General features: G+C 39.0%; 1 protein-coding gene across 4 annotated transcripts in view; it reads left to right on the forward strand.

Moving 5' to 3' along the window:
• The window catches only part of PTPRO (protein tyrosine phosphatase receptor type O), a 271,807-nt gene that overhangs the window by 208,163 nt on the left and 42,951 nt on the right, over positions 1 to 20,693 (forward strand). For 3 of the 4 annotated variants that reach the window (XM_023226147.2, XM_023226148.2, XM_023226149.1), the window contains 3 exons: positions 11,091 to 11,230; positions 13,615 to 13,747; positions 16,092 to 16,212. In XM_023226147.2, coding sequence (XP_023081915.1) covers positions 11,091 to 11,230; positions 13,615 to 13,747; positions 16,092 to 16,212 — 394 coding nt within the window. Of the gene's footprint in view, positions 1 to 10,896; positions 10,982 to 11,090; positions 11,231 to 13,614; positions 13,748 to 16,091; positions 16,213 to 20,693 lie in introns of those variants that run through there. The other variant, XM_023226150.2, reaches the window with a different exon arrangement.

Genomic DNA, 20,693 nt, shown 5'->3' on the forward strand with positions numbered 1-20,693 from the left:
ATATAGATATAGATATAGATATAGATATAGATATAGATATAGATATATAGAAATCTGTAGGCCACCAGTCAGCTAGAAAGAAGCTGATAAAATGCTTAAGGTCTTATACTTTTTTTAAAAAAAATTATTCATCCTGTAAATCAGCGAATATCGAATATTTATTTAGCATTTACTATATGCCACACCCTCTTCTTGGTTCTGAGCACACAGAAATGGACAAAACTGACAAAAATGTCAACTCTCATTCTAATGGAGAAAAGGAGATGATAAACATAAATATAAGAATGTTAAATGGCGATAAGTGTCATGGAGAAAAGTGAAAGAGGAAGAGAGGATAGGAAGTGCTATGGGGGATGGGTGCTATTTTTGTGGGGAGTAGAATAAGTGTCACTGTGAAGGTGATGTTTGAGTCAGAGCCTAAAGGAAATGAGGGAGTAAGCCAAAGAGATCACTGGGATGAGATTCTGTAGGCAGAGGGAACCACAGGTGCACAGCTCTGGAGGCAGTAGTGTTCCTGGCAAGTTCGAGGAAAGGCAAGCAGGCAGTGTGGCTGGAGTGGAACAAACAAAGTGGAGAGTCGTAGAAATTGGGCAGAGAGGTAGCAAGGGAACAGAGCACGTAGGGTCGTTGAAAAGACACTTTCCTGTGAGTGAGATGATTCTCCATTGCATGCTTTAAGCAGAGGCGCATAACCTAACGGGTTGCACTGTGTCACTCTGGTGATAATAGATTGTTCAGGGCAAGGATAAGGACAGGAGGGAACTAATTAGGTAATATGACCATACATCCCTCATGCCTTAGACAATACCACTTTACACTTCTTATGGATTAGTTAAAAGTCAGTAATCCTCTTTAGGATTTGGGGTAAGGCTTTTCTGCCCCAGAAATGTTCCCATGTGGACACTTCTGATAAATTACATGGTCACCTTCAAGTTTAAAGAACATTGAGTCTGTCCAGATAAGAGATTATACTTGTTTAGGTCAGACTGGGAACCACACAGGAGATGAAAAATGGTCAGATTCAAAATTTATTTTGAAGGTGTTGCTGAGAGAATCTGCTGATGGACTTAGATGTTGTCTATGAATGAATAAAAGAAGCCTAGAGACCCACCAAGATTTGGGGCCTGAGCAATTGGAAAGACAGAGGTTTCACTTATTACTTGGAAAAGGTTATGGGAGAGGCTGGTTTGGGGGCAATGTCAGAAATTCAGGTCTGGATGGGCCAACATTTTGAAGGTTCCTGTGAAACCATTAAATAACAAATACTGAGCAGGCAGTTAGATAAAGGAGCTTGGATTCAGTGAAGACTTCAGGACTGAAAATACAAATTTGAGTGTAGGAAGGAGACAGATGTGATGAGTTAACAAAGACTCAATCAAGAAAAAATAATGCTATCCAGGAACTAAGCCCTGGGCCATTCTAACTTTAAGATGTGGAGATAGTGAGTAAAAACCAGCAAAAGAGACTGAGGAGCATTGGCCAGGGAAGCAAGGAAAAGCCCAGAAAAGTGTCCTGTCCCAGGAGCCAAGGGAAGAGAGCACCTCAGTGAATGGAGATTGCCCAGGTCAAACCTGTGAAAAAATCTGGTAAGATGAGGAATAAGAATTGACCACCAATTTTAGCAGCCCGGAAGTCACTGGTGATTTTGAGAAGAGGCATTTGGGTGCCATGGTGACAGAAAAAAAATCTAATTAAAAGATGTTCAAAGAGAATGAAAGGAGAAAACCATGAAATAGCTAGAATAACAAAACCTTTGAGGATTATATTATAAAGGGAAGGAGAGAAAATGCACAGGAGCTAAAGGATAGAAGAATCCAAGAGTTTTTGTTAGTTTTTTGTTTTTATTTTGTTTTCTTTAAGTGACTGAAAGCAGCTTGTCTGTAAGCTAAGCAAAATGATTCAACAAAACAGAGAAAGCTGTTGACGGAGGATAGTTACAGGTGAGACTTGGTGTGATGTCCTTGACTGGGGAGAGCAGATGGAACCCAGGGAGCCAGTGGAAGGATTCGGTCTGGATGTATCTTCAGGAAGACAATGACAGACAGAGAGTATGGGCATTAATAGGACCGTGAGCAGAGTGAAGGTCATGATGGCAGCTTGTGGATGGTTTCTTTTGACTGACTTCTTGTGAGATAAACACATGCATGTTCTTTAGGTTTGTAGGGGGCAATACCTGTCGTGCTGCTCTTCTGATATATACCTCCGTGGCCAGCACCCCCATGCAAGAATTGTTTTCAGATTTAGGCTCTCAGTGACAGCCATGCCATGGCCCCATGGTCCCATGGCTCTGTACCTGGGCCTGACACTAACCAATCCCTCACCTCAATATACCCCTCCTCACTGCAGTCTTCTGAGTCACTGTGGTTTGTCAACTGCCCAGAGCATGCCAAACCGCTTTACTGCTTCTTTCTTTTTTTTTTTTTTTTGAGACGGAGTCTCACTCTGTCATCCAGGCTGGAGTGCCTGGCCTGTGCAGTGGCCTGATCTCTGTTCACTGCAACCTCCGCCTCCCGGGTTCAAGTGACTCTCCTGCCTCAGCCTCCCAAGTAGCTGGGATTACAGGCGTGCACCACCATGCCCAGCTAATTTTTGTATTTTTAGTAGAGATGAGGGTTTCACCATTTTGGTCAGGCTGGTCTCGAGCTTCTGACCTCATGATCCGCCCACAAATGCCTCCCACAGTGCTGGGATTACAGGCATAAGCCACTGCGCCCAGCCCACTTTAAGCTTCTTTAAAGGCATTTCTCCTGCCCATCATAAGGTACTGCGTATTCTGCAGGTACATGATCCTCTCCAATGTATTGGAAGGATCTGAAAGATGGACACATAGGGCAATGACTGTGAAGTCTGGCACTGACCTAAATACCTGAGCAGGTGCCCACTCTGGAAAAGTTGATCTTCTAAGCAAAGGAACTTTCAGGAGGCCTTGTCATCCCCACTTATACACAACTGAACGAGAAACTCACTGATTGGGAGGAAACCAGTTGTTTCCCCTTAATTAGGGGTCCAGAGGTGTGGATCCCAGTTCTTGCCCTTGCCATCATATTGTGTTACCATAGCAAAGTAACTCAGACCCTCTGAATTCCAGCTTCCTATCTATAAAATGAGTCTGGGCTAGATAATCCTTTAGGCTCCTTCAACTTTTAGAATTTCGTTCCATACCTGAGTTCAGAATAAAAGCAACGAGATTAATGACGCGATGAAAGTACTGATCTTTTTCTAAGAATTTTGCAATATATGACTCCTAACAAAATAAAAATGCTAAGTAAAAGCACATACTCCTGGAACCATTGGAAAGGAGGAATTCAGATACTTGTTTTGAAACTAAGCAAAGAGAATCAGAAAAGTGAAGGGGTGGGAAGTGGGTGGATGATGAGAAATTATTTCGTAGGTACAATGTATGTTATGTAGGTAATGAGTATCCTGAAAGCCCTGACTTCACCACTATGCAATCTATGTATATAACGAAATTACACTAGTATCCCATAAACATACGCAAATTTTTAAAAATTAAAAAGAAAAAGAAACTAAGTAATGTTAAATGGGAGCTTTCTCTGAAAAACTCTATTGATCTTTAGAAGTTACATAAGGTACTAAAACTATGAACCCACCTAGTGATTCACAGAGAGGATATTGTGCTTGCTATCTCTAATCCATAAAGAATATAGGTAAGGCTGGGCACGGTGGCTCACTGCCTGTAATCCCAGCACTTTGGGAGGCCAAGGCAGGCAGATTACTTGAGGTCAGGAGCTCTAGAACAGTCTGGCCAACATGGTGAAACCCCGTTTCTACTAAAAATACAAAAATTAGCTGGGCATAGTTGTGGGTACCTGTAATCCCAGCTATTCAGGACGCTGAGGCAGGAGAATTTTTTGAACCCAGAAGCAGAGGTTGCTGTGTGCCGAGATTGCGCTACTGCACTCCAGTCTGGGTGACAGAGTAAGACTCTGTCTCAAAAAAAAAAAAAAAGAATATAGTTAAAAAGTATTGAAAATGACAGACATCTCCAACTCCTGAGAAAATTTTATTTTTATATATAGGAAAAAGGCCTCATAATTTAATATGTTCTCAGGTGCTAAATATTTGCCTGAATCTTTGCCTGATTTTTTTTTTTTTATTTCCTGGTATTTTTTTTAAATGTTCAAATTACATGTTAAATGTATCTAGGAAAATAATTTCCCTAGGTCAACAAGAAAAGGTCGAATAAACTTCAGGTCTAACAAAGGCTTCTGCTGTTTATAAATATTTCTCTCCTTAATTTCATTGCCTATCAATCTTAACTCACCCTGAATAATTTCTGTACCTCTTGTTTATTTTCCTTTCAGGTAGTGCTCTCTTTTGCAGATATTATTTCACCAACTTGAGCATAATTTCTGCAGCCTACACTGCTTAAGTTGCAGATGCTTCCTTTGGCCAAGTCGAATATGCTATATGACTTATACTGGTTAATATAGAGTTGCTTGAGTTGAGGAAAATAAAAATAAATTTAAAAGACTTATTACAATATAGATGTTAACAATTATGCTTTGCATATGAAGAGCATCCTAGAAAATTGTTATCAGTGAGGCTAAAGATTGAAAATAAATTTTGTTATGTGGGTCATGGATTAAGATAATTTCAACAATGCTTTTCTACTTAATTTTCCTTATTACCAATGTCACACATTTGTAAAATGACTCACCACGCTGGTCCTTATGGATATAATCTTGTCCTCATAAACATTATTCCCTAGGCAGCTAAATTAATGAGTCACGTTAAAAGAAGAAACAATGTAATAGCTATCAGAGAAAGATGGGTTTTAGACAATAAACACATTACGTTCTGCTCCTAGGCTAAATATTGCTTCTGACTATTCCCTTTGGAATTCCCGAGAAAAGGAAGAGATTTGCTGCCAGAGCACAGAATAAGAATCAGACACCAGCTCGTACTTCAGGAAGGTCACTTTCACTCCCCAGAGATCCCAGGCAACAGCTTGAGCCTCTCATAATCCAATCTAAATTAAATGCCTTCAGCCTTCCAGTCTGCCCATATTCTATGCATGGTACTTGATTTTCTTATAAAATTAGATTGGATTCCCAGGCCAAACCCAGACAGGTATGGAATGAGAGAGAAGAAAAAATAGGAAGGGCCAGCTATTTGAGCGGAACACCAGCAATGTTAGAAAGCTTTTAGAGGGTATTTAAAAGCAAATAACCCTATATCTATACCTCATTTTATGAAAATGGTAGGTCAATCCCCTTTACCCATATACATAGGTACTCACACCAAATATCATGGACTATGAAATTATTTCAAACAAAAAGAAATTTGACATTTTGGAGCATGAGAATATTGAAAATGTTAAGACTGAAAATGTCATTTAGAGAGATAAAAAGCAATAGCCAGGAGATGTTCTATAACTAATATCTACATGACTTTACATTATATAAAGTGTTTGTATATACATTGTCTTAAATTTCATTTACTCTTCACAACATTTTTGGGAGATAGACTATCCTTCTGCTTTAGAAGATAGACTATATTTGATATTTTGTAGGGTTTAAACCCTCATGTGCAGAAAGGGACATATTTGGTATTTTGAATAGTGAGAGACTGTATTAGTTTGCTAGGGCTGCCATAGCAAAATGCCACAGACTGGGTGACTTAACAGAAATTTGTTTTCTCACAGATCTGGAGTCCAGAAGTTCAAGGTCCACATGTGAGCAGAGTAGGCTTCTCCTGAGGCTTGCAGATGATCACTTTGTAACTGTGTCCTCACTCGGACTTTTCTTTGTGCACATACATCTCTTTACTGTCTATATTTCCTCCTCTTGTAAGGATACCAGTCTGATTAGATTAGGACATATGCTAACAACTTCATTTAAATTAATCACCTCTTTAAAAGCCCTATTCACCCCGGGTGTGGTGGCTCACGACTGTAATCCCAATGCTTTGGGAGGCCGAGGTGGGTGGATCGCTTGAGGTCGGGAGTTCGAGACTAGCGTGGCCAACAGGGTGAAACCATTACTCTACTAAAAATACAAAAATTAGCCCAGCATGGTGGCAGGCCCCTGTAGTCCCAGCTACTCAGGAGGCTGAGGTGGGAAGATCGCTTGAATCTGGGAGGTGGAGGTTGCAGTGAGCCAAGATCATGCCACTGCACCCCAGCCTGGGCGACAGAGCAAGACTCTGCCTCAAAAAAAAAATAATAATAATAAAATTCAGTCACATTCTGAGATACTGAGGGTTAGGGTTTCAGCATATGAATTTAGGGGGACGGGATATAATTCATCCCATAACAGAGATAGAAAGCAATCAAAATGCTTTTGATGTCATTGTGTTCCCTATCATATGCAATTGCCTAAATAATATTTAGCCACTATCCACTTTAGTTTTGTGCCTCTGAGGATGGAGAACATGAATCATGTAAACCAGGGGTGTCCAGCCTTTTGGCTTTTGGCTTCCATGTGCCACAGTGGAAGAAGAAGAATTGTCTTGGGCCACACATACAATACACTAACACTGATGAATCAAAAAAAAATCACAAAAAAAACTCACAATGTTTTGAGAAAGTTTATGAATTTGTGTTGGGCTGCATCCAAAGCCATTCTGGGTGGCATGCAGCCTACGGGCCATGGGTTGGACAAGCTTGATCTAAACCATCCTAGGCTGTGGCACTGAGCTGGCTTTGACTTCTCATGAGATGTGGGACCACTCCCAGCCAGTTTTTGCCAGGAATTTCCAGACTTCTACTCTAGGCAATAAGAAGAAATGCTCTAACTCAGTACTGTTCATTTGAAACATAATAAGAGCCACATGTATAATTTTCAATTTTCTAGTAGCCACATTAAAAATTAGTAAAAAGAAACAGGTAAAATTGAATTCAATATACTTTATGTAACCAAATATATCCAACATCATATTGTTCCAACATATAATCAATGTAAGTAATTATTAATGAGATATTTTATTCTTTTCTCATACTAAGTCTTCGAAATTCTGTCTGTATTTTACATTCGCAGCACCTATCAATTTAGACTAGCCACATTTCAAGTACACAACAACTACATGTGGCTAGTGGCTGTGTTGGACAATTCACATTCCAAGTCTTACATTTTAAAACATTTCCTGAGACAGTTGTTGTCTTGAGTAGGAAAATCTAATTAAAAGCACTCCCAATTCAATTATACTTTCACTTGTGAAATCTTGTAATAGTAATAAGTTCATAATTATAATAACAATAAATTGTAATAACTTTCTTTGTTTCCTTTGGGATACCAGAGTTAAATTTCTGCCTGATTAATTTAGGGAAGCACACCTATCACGAAGATCCTGAACAGTCCTCAAGCAGGTGATTTGTGTATGGTATTCATTGACCTACAGAGCTGACATGTAAACATCTTTCAGAAAAAGAGCACAGTGATAATAGGTGCAGGGACCTTGAAATAATCCATTGCCGGCCGGGCGCGGTGGCTCAAGCCTGTAATCCCAGCACTTTGGGAGGCCGAGATGGGCGGATCACGAGGTCAGGAGATCGAGACCATCCTGGCTAACACGGTGAAACCCCGTCTCTACTAAAAATACAAAAAACTAGCCGGGCGAGGTGGCGGGCGCCTGTAGTCCCAGCTACTCCGGAGGCTGAGGCAGGAGAATGGCGTAAACCCGGGAGGCGGAGCTTGCAGTGAGCTGAGATCTGGCCACTGCACTCCAGCTCGGGCGACAGAGCAAGACTCCGTCTCAAAAAAAAAAAAAAAAAAAAAAAAAAAGAAATAATCCATTGCCTTCATAGTCCACCCAAAAAGAAAAATTTGTTATGTGGCTGTTAGATGTCCCAGACCTTTAGGAGATTTTCCTGAGGATCATATCACCTACAGCCACATTCTCAGCCAGAACAAAGGAAACCCTCACTGCAGTATTCATGTCGTATTCCTTGGACCACTGGGAGCTCTTGCAATAATTCATGACAGTTCTTGACTCTGTCCCTGAAATTTGATAATTTTATCTACACGATCACCATAAAAACAGAAGAGAACATTAAGATACAACCCCAGCATGTCTGGTCTTGCCTGGTGCTTGAATCCTCCTCTTTTGGTTGATGAATCTTGACTCATGTTTTAAATCAGCCAATAAATAAGATTTATTGAGTACATGTAGGTGGCTACTTCAAATGAAGACAAAGTCATTTATAACACATGACCTCTATTCTTAAAGAGTCTAATAGGATCGACTAGAGTCAGGGCTTCACTCACATAGATTACATAGGAAATAATTAAAGGCAGTAGAATGTCAGAGAAGGGATAAATCATCAAGAGAAAGAGTCATCAAATGAGACTTCAAGGAGGTGGTAAGACTTTTTCTTAATCTTCGAATGAGCAGAATAAAGAGCATAATGATTGAACGTAAACGTGGGCTGACATAGAGCACTGCCCCTCTGAAGGTCAGTGAGAAGACTAGCTTTCCCAGGAGGCAGCACATCTGTGTGTTAGGAATGGTGGTGAAGCTGGATGGATAGCATGCAGCCAATTTAAGCAGGATCTTAAAGACATGGTATGTTTGGATCTGATACCACAGACAATGCACAGATAGGATTTAACATGGCAAAATGGCATTTTAAGGTGATTTTCATCCATCATTGACAAAATGAAGAAAGAACTGATTAGAGCCAGGGAAAAAGAGGTACAGCAAGTTTGTGATGATCAATAAGTTTGATGACAAAAGTCTGGACATGCAATATAATTTAAATATACATCAAAGGAGGCCGGGCGTGGTGGCTCATGCCTGTAATCCTAGCTCCCAGCACTTCGGGAGGCTAAGGTAGGCAGATCACAACAACAGGAGATCGAGACCATCCTGGCCAACATGGTGAAACTCCGTCTCTACTAAAAATACAAAAAAAAAAAAATAGCTGGGCGTGGTGGCACACGCCTATAGTCCCAGCTACTCAGGAGGCTGTGGCAGGAGAATTTTTTGAACCCGGGAGTCGGAAGTTGCAGTGAGCCGAAACTGCACCACGGCACCCCAGCCTGGTGATAGAGCAAGACTCTGTCTCAAGAAAAAAAAAGATTAAAGGAAAAGGTAACAAGAGTTTTTAGAAGATGTGCTCTCTGGGACTGAGAAATAAGGGGAGAGCCTCAGAATTGTGACTGAGGAACAATTCTGCAGTGTGCATTTTTAAAAATGAAAAGCCCAGGCTCAGCCTAACTAACCATTCATCTATGCCCCCAACAACTTCACACTTGGTTCCATAGATCCAAGTTCCACATGAGTCAGAATCCCTGAAGGACATACCCCTATTAGCAATGGCAGCTATAAAGGAAATGAGAAGTGGAAATTGACCTCTGTGTTTCACTGGCAGTCTTCATCAGAGCAGAAGCGGGACAATACAATGTGGGGAGGACTGGACAACTCATGACAAGTGAAAAAGCGGTGCTGACATCTATTGTGAATTTTGCTTGCCTAAGATGAACTCATCTCTTCCCTCCTTCAACTCTTCTGTCTAACCTTGTCAAGTTGCTGCAGAAAAGAGACATGCTTCTTTTTAGTCAGATATAAGTTTAGACAATCTATGATAAATCATGTCAAGAATGATTTTGACATACTTCTTGGTCCTGGGCAGAGCCATAATGATGATATTCTAGAAATAAGGTTCAAATCTTCCCAGGCAAAGATGTGTACCTGTCAAAGCAGTGAAATGGCCGACAAGACTCTTTCAAGCACCTCTAAAGCACAGGAGCTGGAAAACAGACTTAGGAGAGTGGGACAGAAAATGAAAAATCCAAGTAACAAGCAGGAAGAAACCTACAACAGTGGGTAGTTGTCTGACAGGTGCATACAGGTGGATGGAGGATGCTGTTATGTGAACCTAGCAGCAAGATACAATATGTTCAAATAAGCAATGTCAGGGGGTCTGACAGCAGGTAATAGGGACCCCAGCTCAAGACCTTGAGTTCAGGCACAGCACTCTGCATACTGGGGAACCTGGAGGGAAAGACAACATCCAAAAGACAGCATCACAGGCAAAAGACCGGGAGACATTCAGGAATGGAGAATGAGACAGAAGATGACTATTAGAATTGAGGAACAGGCAGGGTTTTTTGGTCTCAAGAGAACAATGCCAGTGACTCAATTACTAGAAATAAGTATGAAGAGGACAGACAACCACAGCTTCCTGGACGAATGGATTTATTTATTATCAAGATAAAATGTCTAAGATAAAAATCTATCTCTAACATTTTATTAATCGTCCAATCCTCTTCTATCAATTATTTTCTTAAAAAATTATATTATCAGCCAGGCACGATGGCTCACACCTGTAATCCCAGTACTTTGGGAGGCCAAAGCGGGTGGATTGCTGAAGCCCAGGAGTTTGAGACCAGCCTGAGCAACATGGCAAAACTCTGTCTCTATAAAAAAAATACAAAAATAAGCCAGGTATTCCCAGTTACTTGGGAAGTTGAGGCAGGAGGATCACTTGAGCCAAGGAAGATGAGGCTGCAGTGAGCTGTGTTCGCACTACTGTACTCCAGCCTGGGTGACAGAGTGAGACCCCACCTCAAAAAAAAAAAAAAAAAAAAAAATCATACTATCTGTTTAGCTTTATCTTTTTTAATTTTGACTAAATTTTCAAGCAGCCATTTTTCTGTCTGAATTGTTCCAAATAGTTTCCAGAGAAAGGAAGACAGGTTGTTGGCTAAATACCAAACTGCATCTCATCATTAAAAGGAAACACACCAAATTTCATTTTTCTCCACCTTTATTAAGTGCAGATTTTTGTTTCTCATCCAGAAAGTTCTGTATAATCAGGGCAATGCTAACTCCAGTATAAATGACACAGAAACTATTAATAGATTATGTCTGTGATGAAACTGAAGTAGAAAACAGAAGTGTTCTGAAAAGAGAAGTAAAACAATGGAAGGGAGAAAAGGCAAACTATTCTGCCTTCCAAGTTAGATAGCTATCATATTGAAAGGACATATTTCGAAAGCAATATGAAGTCTTTATGGTGCTCTTACCTACCTATGTTTGAATTTGGGGGATGCTTCACCTGCTTATTAGTGAAAGAAGAAAGAATACGTTAAATTAAAATTTTTTAAACTTTTTTTTTTGCTCAGAACCAGCTCCACCAAAATCACTCTTCGCAGTGAACAAAACGCAGACTTCAGTAACTTTGCTGTGGGTGGAAGAGGGAGTAGCTGATTTCTTTGAAGTTTTCTGTCAACAAGTTGGCTCCAGTCAGAAGACCAAACTTCAGGTACTATACCTTTTGATCTACCTTTTCTCAGTTAATTTTAATTAAGGCTAATTATCTGGGCAAAATAAGAATCTTCTATTTCTTTGAGCTATATAAAATGAAAACTGTTTATTTGCTCTTTTGTGTTTCAGGGATAGAAATTAACAGTATGCTTAGACCAAGCCCACAAGTTGTTATGAGAAAGTTTATCTTTGTCTGTATCGCTTGTTCCTAATTCATAAGCCACTCCAGGTCAGAGAAAGGAATAAAGGTTGTAGGCCATTGAATTGATCAAGGGAAGGACGACCCTACCATATAAAATATAATTTAACAAATATGAACCAATTGCCAAATATATAAAAGGCACTGTGTAGAACACACATGATAGAGCCAATATTTGCCTTCAAAACATTTTTATATGGTGTGGACATTGCATAAGTATAGAAAAAAAGTAAAGTAAAATATAAGTACCACAAGAGAGGTCCATACTACCAAGAGAATTTAAAAGAAACGTGCATATCTAGTTTGTAAGGGGGACAGTCTTGCTGCAAAATGAAGACTGAGAGAAGGCTGTTGCTAAAGTTCTAGAATTACAAATGGCAGATGTGATAAACAGAGCTGTTCACCAGGTCAGAATGAATGCAAGGAAAGAGATGACCCTGCAGTTCTAGGAGTGGCAATGCCACAAGGAAAAAATATTTCACAGCCAGAGGTGGAAGGAAAAGGACAGATTTGTTAGGGATTTTACATAATACAGTGTGTAGACTAATACTGTGAACATAAGTAATTGATTTTTTTTAAATAATGAAGTTCATGAGATTGAGAAGAAAAAAGGATTGCTGGGAGTGCAAATCTTTTCATATTGAATGCTAAGATAATTTGCTTTGATTCCTTTCTCCTTTTGAGATTCCCTTCTATGAATATATCTCTTGTTGATTTGTACTGAACAGCTGAATTTTCCCTATTCTAAGAATCCATTTGGAGAATAACTGCTCTGCCAATAATGGATTTTCTTCTCTATAACTACAGTTATGCCTTCCTTTAAGAAAACAATGGTTAGTTAGCTACTTACTACAACTGAGTCCTGTTAGCAAAAGTCTTTCCTTAGAATAATTCTTTTATAGAATAGTGAAAGCAAAGGAAGTGGAAGAAAATGCTGATGGCTGTCATCTCTTTATGCAAGGGTGTTTTAAAATCTTGTTTTGAAAAAGATGCTGGCTCATCTTTTGCTATTGTACAGTAGTACTTGTCACTGGTCTAGTCATGGGTCCACCAAGTTAGCAACTTTTTTGACTCAAGAATAGGTTAATACTAAATGTTTCTTATGCGGATAGTTGCCATGTTTTAGTGGATGTTATATAAAAGCTAAGAATGCAGACAAAGGGGTAGTGTCCTTAATATATAAAGAATTGCTACAAGTCAAAAAGGTAAAGATCAACAACCCAAAACAAATATTTCATAGGAAAATAAATACAGAAGTCTCTTGAACAGATGAAAAATTGAGCAACCTCACTTATGGTTTAAAAAAATGCAAAATAAAACTACAAAATACAATTTTTGTTAGTAATAATGGAAAAGCTCAGAGTTTACGAATGTATGGTGTTGGAAAGAATGTAGGGAGGCAGGCATTGTCACGCATGGATGCCATAGTTGAGTAACTTGAAAAACGCCTATAGAGAACCATTTTTCAATAGCTTTCAAAATTTTAAATGTGTACTTTTTGATTCAGCAATCAAAATTTTAAATGTACAGTTTTTGACTTAGCAGTTCAAAGAATATGACACTAGCAAAGAATATATGTGTATGTGTGTACGTTCATACATACATACAAATTACATGCATACATTGTGTGTATATATGTGTGTGTGTGTGTCTCTATATGTACATGTGTGTGTCTTCCCAAATTTGTGAAATGATGTTCATTGTAGGATTGTTTGCAATAGCAAAAAATCACACACCATTTACGCGTTCATCAACGGGGGTTCATTAAATAAAGTACTGTATGTCCTTTCAATGGATTTCTATCCAGCCCTTAAAAAGAATAAAACAGCTTAATCTGCACTGATATGGAAAAAGCACCAAAATATATTGATAACTAAGGTAAAAAAAATAAGTAGAATATTGTGTAAGCTAAGCCATCACTTATGTTTTTTAACAGTGTCATATGTTTGTACATCCATAAAATGCATATGGGAAGAAAAATAATGCCTGACAATGGCTGCTTCCATGGAAGGAAATTGGTCAGATCAGGAATGGGGAAAAAAGGAAACATTTTTCAATGCTATTCTTTGTCATCTTGTAAATTTTTTACTCTGTCAGTCTATTACCAACTCAACTATGAAATATATTTTTTTAAAATATAGATGAAGATAACCCAAAATTTATCTTATTTTCTGAAACCCCAGGAACCGGTTGCTGTTGCTTCCCATGTCGTGACCATCTCCAGCCTTCTTCCTGCCACTGCCTATAATTGTAGTGTCACCAGCTTTAGCCATGACAGCCCCAGTGTCCCTACGTTCATAGCCGTCTCAACAATGGGTAATTATACACATTAGTGGAATCTGGTCTTTGGAAGTTCTTTCCATATTTTTTTCAATATTTTTCTCACTTTTTCTTTTTGAATATATATATATGTATTTGTGCCACTATTCCACCAAGAAATCCCAAGCTTCGGGGTCAGAGTCCTTAATTTCAATGCCAAAGTGCACTTACTACCTATGGCGTTAGAGAAAGACATTTGGTGCCTCTGAGCTTTTCTTTCATCCGTAAAATTGGAATAATAATATGTAACTTTCTGAGTTGTTTTGAAACTTAGAAATAAAATACATAAATCCTTAGTATGTGCTGTCTAAATGCTAGCTGCTAACTCATCTCATCTTCTTCAGGAATAGGCACAGTACTCCTATCAATCCAATTTCATCTATTTAGCCTTGGTCTTAATCTGTCACTGGTCAGAGAATGACATAATTATAACTGGGTCAAAGCAAGAAAGTTTCCAATCCAACCAAAAGTATAAGTGGGAAAATTAGAGATTAACGAAAGGTCTGGAATGATGCTGTTTATTTCCTTATTCTTTACTTAGTTGTATTACATGTGTTACTCCTAGTTTGTTAGAGTCTGATTCTGCAACCTGAGACCCTCTATGAAGCCTCTTGTAACAAAGCCACTCATAATTTTACTGGTTTAGTTCCATTTCTATAATATTAGTCATATATTTAGCTGCTATATTTAGGGATGACTGCAGTGAACTGTTTTCTTTTTTCTTTTTCTTTTTCTGTTTTTAATTTTTGTTTTTTCAGAAAAGAGGACAAAAAATATACCTGCGAAGTATTTTAATGGTCTCTCATTCCTACATCCTTGTACACTTTCTAAAGTATACAGTTGATCATGAATAATGAGAGAGTTAGAAGTGCCAACCCCTGCATAGTTGAAAATCCACGTATAATTGTTGACTCTCCCAAAACTTAACTATTCATAGACTACTGTTGACCCAAAGTCTTACCAATAATACAGACAGTTGATTAACACATTTTGGTATGTTACACTTATTATATATTGTATTCTTACAATAAAGTAAGCTAGAGAAAAGAAAATGTTATTAAGAAAATCATAAGGAAGAGAAAATACATGAACTATTCATTAAGTGGAAGGAGATCTTCATAAAGATCTTCCTCATGGTCTTCACATTCAGTAGGCTGAGGAGGAGGAGGAAGAGGAGAGTTTGGTCTTGCTGTCTCAAGGGTGGCAGGGAGGAAAGATAATCCATATATATGTGAACCTGCACAGTTCAAACTCATTTTGTTCAAGGGTGAACTGTACCCTTAATGCCCATCATTCCTTGTCAGCTCCATGACAACGTAGCACAACAGGTGATATTATTAAACTTATTTACAGATGAGGAAAATGAGGCCCACAGAACAGAAGAAATGGCTTCTCTCCAAATAGCAGTACTCAAGTGAACAAACTCTTCTGACCATGAGTCTATTATTCTTTCTGTTTAAGCACTCTACTCAAACTGGAGCCAAGTTGGCCCAAATGGGAAGTAATAAGTACCCAAAACCTTAGGGATCAGATGCGCCCGCTCGTTCTGTGATTTTATGATCAGTGCAAAAGATTGTATGAGTCCTCAGGCCCATTTTGAAAAATGTTATAAGAATATTTAACTTATGTTCCTGCCTTTGATATCCTGTTCTTCCGTGTAGTATGAAGAAGCAGACGATGTGTAAGTGCCATAGGAGACAAGTCTTTATATAGAGTACATGAAAAGGACATGACCCCTGTTCTTCAGGGCTCTACAACCTATTAATAGGTTTAATCTCTTGAGTTGTGCAGATGGAAAACCTCTAAACATATGGCCATGGATCATCAGAATGCCTGCTTCTAGTAATGTGTTAAGTGCTTCAGCAGATGGTAGTTTGCCAATGTCTTTTTCATATACATTATTAGTGGTAAGCAAAGTATACAATTGTGCTTTCTGACTTCAAAATCATGGGCACAAAATAAGAGGTTGCCATCCTCTAAGCTTGCGAAAATGTTAGAAAATGATAATGCATGATAATGACTTCTATATTTTTAGCTTTCAAATGAATTTGAACTGTGGCACAGGTATTCTTCATTCTTCAGTTTCCCTGTGTAAGAATATCCTGTAGGCCTTTGAAATGGACTCAATTCTTCCAGACACCTGAATACCACTTATCAGTCTAGTTTGCTAAGTTACAGTTGACCAGGAAGAGGTCATTGTTGGCTTGGGGAACATGATTGTTACTATTATTGGTATCATCATAAGTTCACTGCTCTTAAGACTAAATGAAAAACAATGAATGGTTCTGTTTGGTTCCCTATAACAGAACCTATGATGAAAATGCACGACTTATCTCTTTAGTTACAGAGATGAATCCCAATGTGGTAGTGATCTCCGTGCTGGCCATCCTTAGCACACTTTTAATTGGACTGTTGCTTGTTACCCTCATTATTCTTAGGAAAAAGCATCTGCAGATGGCTAGGTAAGTTAAGTTTTACTAATTTTTTATCCACAATCTTTAAAATATCTTTATCTGCCATGTATATATTGTTTTTGCAGCCCTAAGTTATATAGCGGTATATTTGATTTTAGTTTTCAGTGTCTGTTTCTATTTTGTGTGTTTTCTAAATAGACTTTGAAACATTATATTGGAAAATATTACCATTGAAATGAGAAAGCAAACGATTGCTTGTTTACACAAAGTCAGACCTCTTGCTATCAATCTTGGCATTTGAAGTAGCCCATATATGGGGATCCATTACATTTGGGTACTTTCAGAACACATTTGGAGTAAAAGAAATATCTATGTCTGTTCGGTATATTAATGAAAAAAGTTAATAAAAATGGAGATGACAAGAAAGAACGGGGAGGAAAATCCTCTCCATAATTTTAAGCTGTTTTATTGGAAAATATTTGTACAGTTTATGATTAGGTCCCTTAGCAATCTCTATTAGTTTTATTCCTATTACTCAGAGTTGCAGCCAGCTTAGTTTTTCTTGCAATTAGAAATGCCTTTGATTTATGATTTCAGTGCTTCCCTGTTCCTTTGACCACTGATGTATTGCTCATCAGAGCACATTCTCAAGTACTTTCTGTGGCCCCCTGTATCATCAGAACAATCGATCAATTCCCTTAAAAACTGTTGCTTATTTGAATACTACTTGGTTTGGGAAATTTGATTAACATTTATATTTGCCCAATGTTAAACTGCTGAATTATAAATTAACATTTTTCTCCTGTCTCAGAGGTCTTTCACTGTCATATTCATAAATAAATTCATCCATCCAATAGTGATCTAATCAGTGCCTGACATGGCATATCCAAAGAAAAATCAGACATCAAAGCTGTCCACGAGGAACTTATCTACTTAGCTGGATATATGAATAGAATAGATAGATATATTTAAAGGCATAAGCTGACATGTAGCATAAGGAGAATTAAAAACAGGATGCCATGAAAGTAGAGAATAAAGACTAATTCTGAAATTCAAAATTAACTTCTTGAAAGTTGGCATTTGAATAAATCTTAAAAGGGTAAGAAGAGATGTGGGATTGCACTGTAACTACAGTGGAGAGCTCTGAAATTACACTCCTTGAGGTCAAATCTTTTTTTTTTTTTGAGATAGAGTCTCACTCTGTCACCCAGGCTGGAGTGCAATGGCGCCATCTTGGTTCACTGCAAGCTCCGCTTCTCAGGTTCACGCGATTCTTCGCCTGAGTAGCTGGGATTACAGGCACACACCAGTAGGCCTAGCTAATTTTTGTATTTTTAGTAGAGACGGGGTTTCGCCATGTTGGCCAGGCTGGTCTCGAACTCCTGACCTTAAGTCATCTGCCTGCCTCAGCCTGCCAAAGTGCTGGGACTACAGGCATGAGTCACCATGTTCTGCCTCCTTGAGGTCAAATCTTGACTTCCAACTTGTGGGAATTTGTGTAAGTCACTGAAACTTCATGTGTTCATATTACAAATATTGATACATATATGACAGTATATGAAACAGACCAAAAAAAGTGCCTTCATGGAGCTCATAATCTAGTAGAAGAAAAAGACAATAAACAATTAAGATATAAGTAAAAGGACTGCACCTTATGTTAGCAGGTGATAAAGAAAGGAAACAAAATCAAGTAAGGGAGATAAACAGTACCAGTGTGGGGACAAGGTTCCTGGGAGGTGAGTAGGCTCCACTGAAATAGTGGCATTGGAGCAAATACTCAAAGCACATGAGGCAGGTAGCCTGTGTTATCTGTGGGAAGAGTGTGCCCAGTAGCAAGAACAGCTGGTGTAAAGGTCCTGGGGTAGGAGCACGACTGGGATGTTCCAAGTGTAGCAGAGGGGCCGTTGTGACTAAAGCGGAAGAAGACAAGAGTAGAAGGAGATGTCAAGTCATACAGGGCTTCGTATGCCTTTTGGACTTTGGCTTTTACTCAGTAAAATGAGTAGGCATTGCAGGCTCTGGAGCAGAAGATTGACAGCATCTGACTTAGATTTGACACTTTCATTTTGACTTTTATGTAGAAAACAGGCTGCACTGAGGCAAGGACAGAGACAGGCATATCAATCGTGGTAGCCAGGAATCCAGGCAAGAGATGGTAATAGTTCAGTCCAGAGTAGCAACACTGAAGGCAGAGAGAAGCCATCAGATTCTGGAAGTATTTTGAAAATAGGAGCAACAAGATTTGCTAATAAGTTGATGGGGGGGGCGAATGGAAATGAAAAAAGGAGTTGAGGCTGTAATGCTAGCACTTTGGGAGGCCAAGCCAGGCAGATCACCTGTGGTCGGGAGTTGGAGACCAGCCTGACCAACATAGAGAAACCCTGTCTCTACTAAAAATACAAAATTAGCCGGGCATGGTGGCACATGCCTGTAATCCCAGCTACTCAGGAGGCTGAGACAGGGGAATTGCTTGAAACCAGGAGGCGGAGGTTGCGGTGAGCCAAGACTGCACCATTGCACTCCAGCCTGGGCAACAAGAGTGAAACTCCGTCTCGAAAAACAAACAAACAAACAAACAAAAGAGTTGAAGCTAACTCCAGGTTTTTGGCCCAAACACTTGAAAGGATGGAGCTGCCATCAACTGAAAGAGGATTCCAGGTCAGAGTTGGGGGAACATCAAGACTTCAGTTTTGGAAATTGTATTAGTCAGAGATCTCTAGAGAGACAAAACTAATGGGATATATATACATATATAATATATATGTTACATAGGATATATATTATATATAATAGGATATATATTAGATATTATATATATAGGTATATGGGAGTTTATTACATATTAAATTCCACAATCACAAGGTCCCACAATAGGCTGTCTGCAAGCCTGGGGAGAAAGGAGAGCCAATCCGAATCTCAAAACTGAAGAACTTGGAGTCCAGTGTTCAAGGGCAGGAAGCGTCCGGCACAGGAGAAAGATGTAGGCTAGGAGGCTAGGCCAGTCTCTTTTCACATTTTTCTGCCTGCTTTATATTCACTGGCAGCTGGTTAGATTGTGCCCACCCAATTAAGGGTGGGTCTGCTTTTCCCAGCCCACTGACTGACTCAAATGTTCATCTCCTTTGGCAACACCTTCACGGACACACCCAGGATCAATACTTTGTATCCTTCAATCCAGTCAAGCTGACACTCAGTATTAACCACCATAGAAATGTTAAGTTTGAGATAACTTGCAAGTGCAGGTGCAGAGTCGCCACCTGAACATAAAAGTCTAATGTTTGAAAGAGAATTTTTGGTTGAAGATATAAATTTGAAGAGTTGTTGGCTCGGCACAGTGGCTCACGCTTGTAATCCCAGCACTTTGGGAGGCAGGCAGATCACTTGAGGTCGGGAGTTTGACACCAGCCTGGCCAACATGGTGAAACCCCGTCTCTACTAAAAATACAAAAAATTAGCCAGGCTTGGTGGCAGGCGCCTGTAATCCCAGCTACTCAGGAGGCTGAAGCAGAAGAATCACTTGGACTTGGGAAGCTGAGGTTGCAGTGAGCCGAGATTACACCACTGCACCCCAGCCTGGGTGACTGAGTGAAACTCCATCTAATTTCGTGCAGGAAAAAAAAAAAAAAAGAGAGAGTTGTTAACATATAAATTGCATTAGAGCTTTAGACTGGATGAAATTCAGGGAGTAAATGTAAAAGAAGGTCCTGCATTAAACACTGGAACAATCCATATTAAGGTTTTCAGGGAGAAAAGAAGATAACAGAAAGACACTGACTAGAGGGAGCCAGTGGAGTAAAAGGACAGCTAAGGGAGTGTGGTGGCCTGGAAGCTAGGGGGACAATGTGTATGCAGAAGAGATGATAATCGCCCCTCCATTAGTGGATACTTAGGAGCATTAATGCAGTAATAACACAGCATGATACTCAACTCATAGGAAGTGTGCAGTAAATGTTAGCTCATAATAGTAATGATGGAGGAGGTAGTAATAGATGTAGTAATGCAAGTAGAGGTATTTTTGAGCATTTTTAGTGGTACATCCCAAAGATATTTAGGAGGGATGGCTCTGATTCTTTCAGCTAGTTATTAAAACAGAGATTCCCATCATTTTTCATGCCATGATCCTTTTGGGCAGTCTGGCGAACTCTCCTAAGAATAATGCTTCCATTTTCTGTGCCTAAAATAAAATACATAGGATTATATGACTATATTGAAATATGATAATCATAATATTTAAAAAGCAAATGTGTTGTATGCTTTTTAATTAGTACATTAAATGTCAATATGTAATAGTCTAACATTTTCATCATGGTGATGAATATGACCAATATTTCAAGATATCTGCAGCAAGTCTATTATTAAAAAATATGTAATCTCTATTGTTAGCAAATCACACATGTGGATATTATGATGGTTTGGTACCTACTATAATGATAGAAGGGACTGCTAAGTTTAGTCACAGGTTGTGAAAATAAATATGTACCTTTCTCCCACATTTGTTCATAGAGCCCTAAATTCTATCTTTGGAGCCC

Source organism: Piliocolobus tephrosceles, chromosome 10 (assembly GCF_002776525.5).
Source record: "Piliocolobus tephrosceles isolate RC106 chromosome 10, ASM277652v3, whole genome shotgun sequence".
Classification (NCBI taxonomy): domain Eukaryota; kingdom Metazoa; phylum Chordata; class Mammalia; order Primates; family Cercopithecidae; genus Piliocolobus; species Piliocolobus tephrosceles.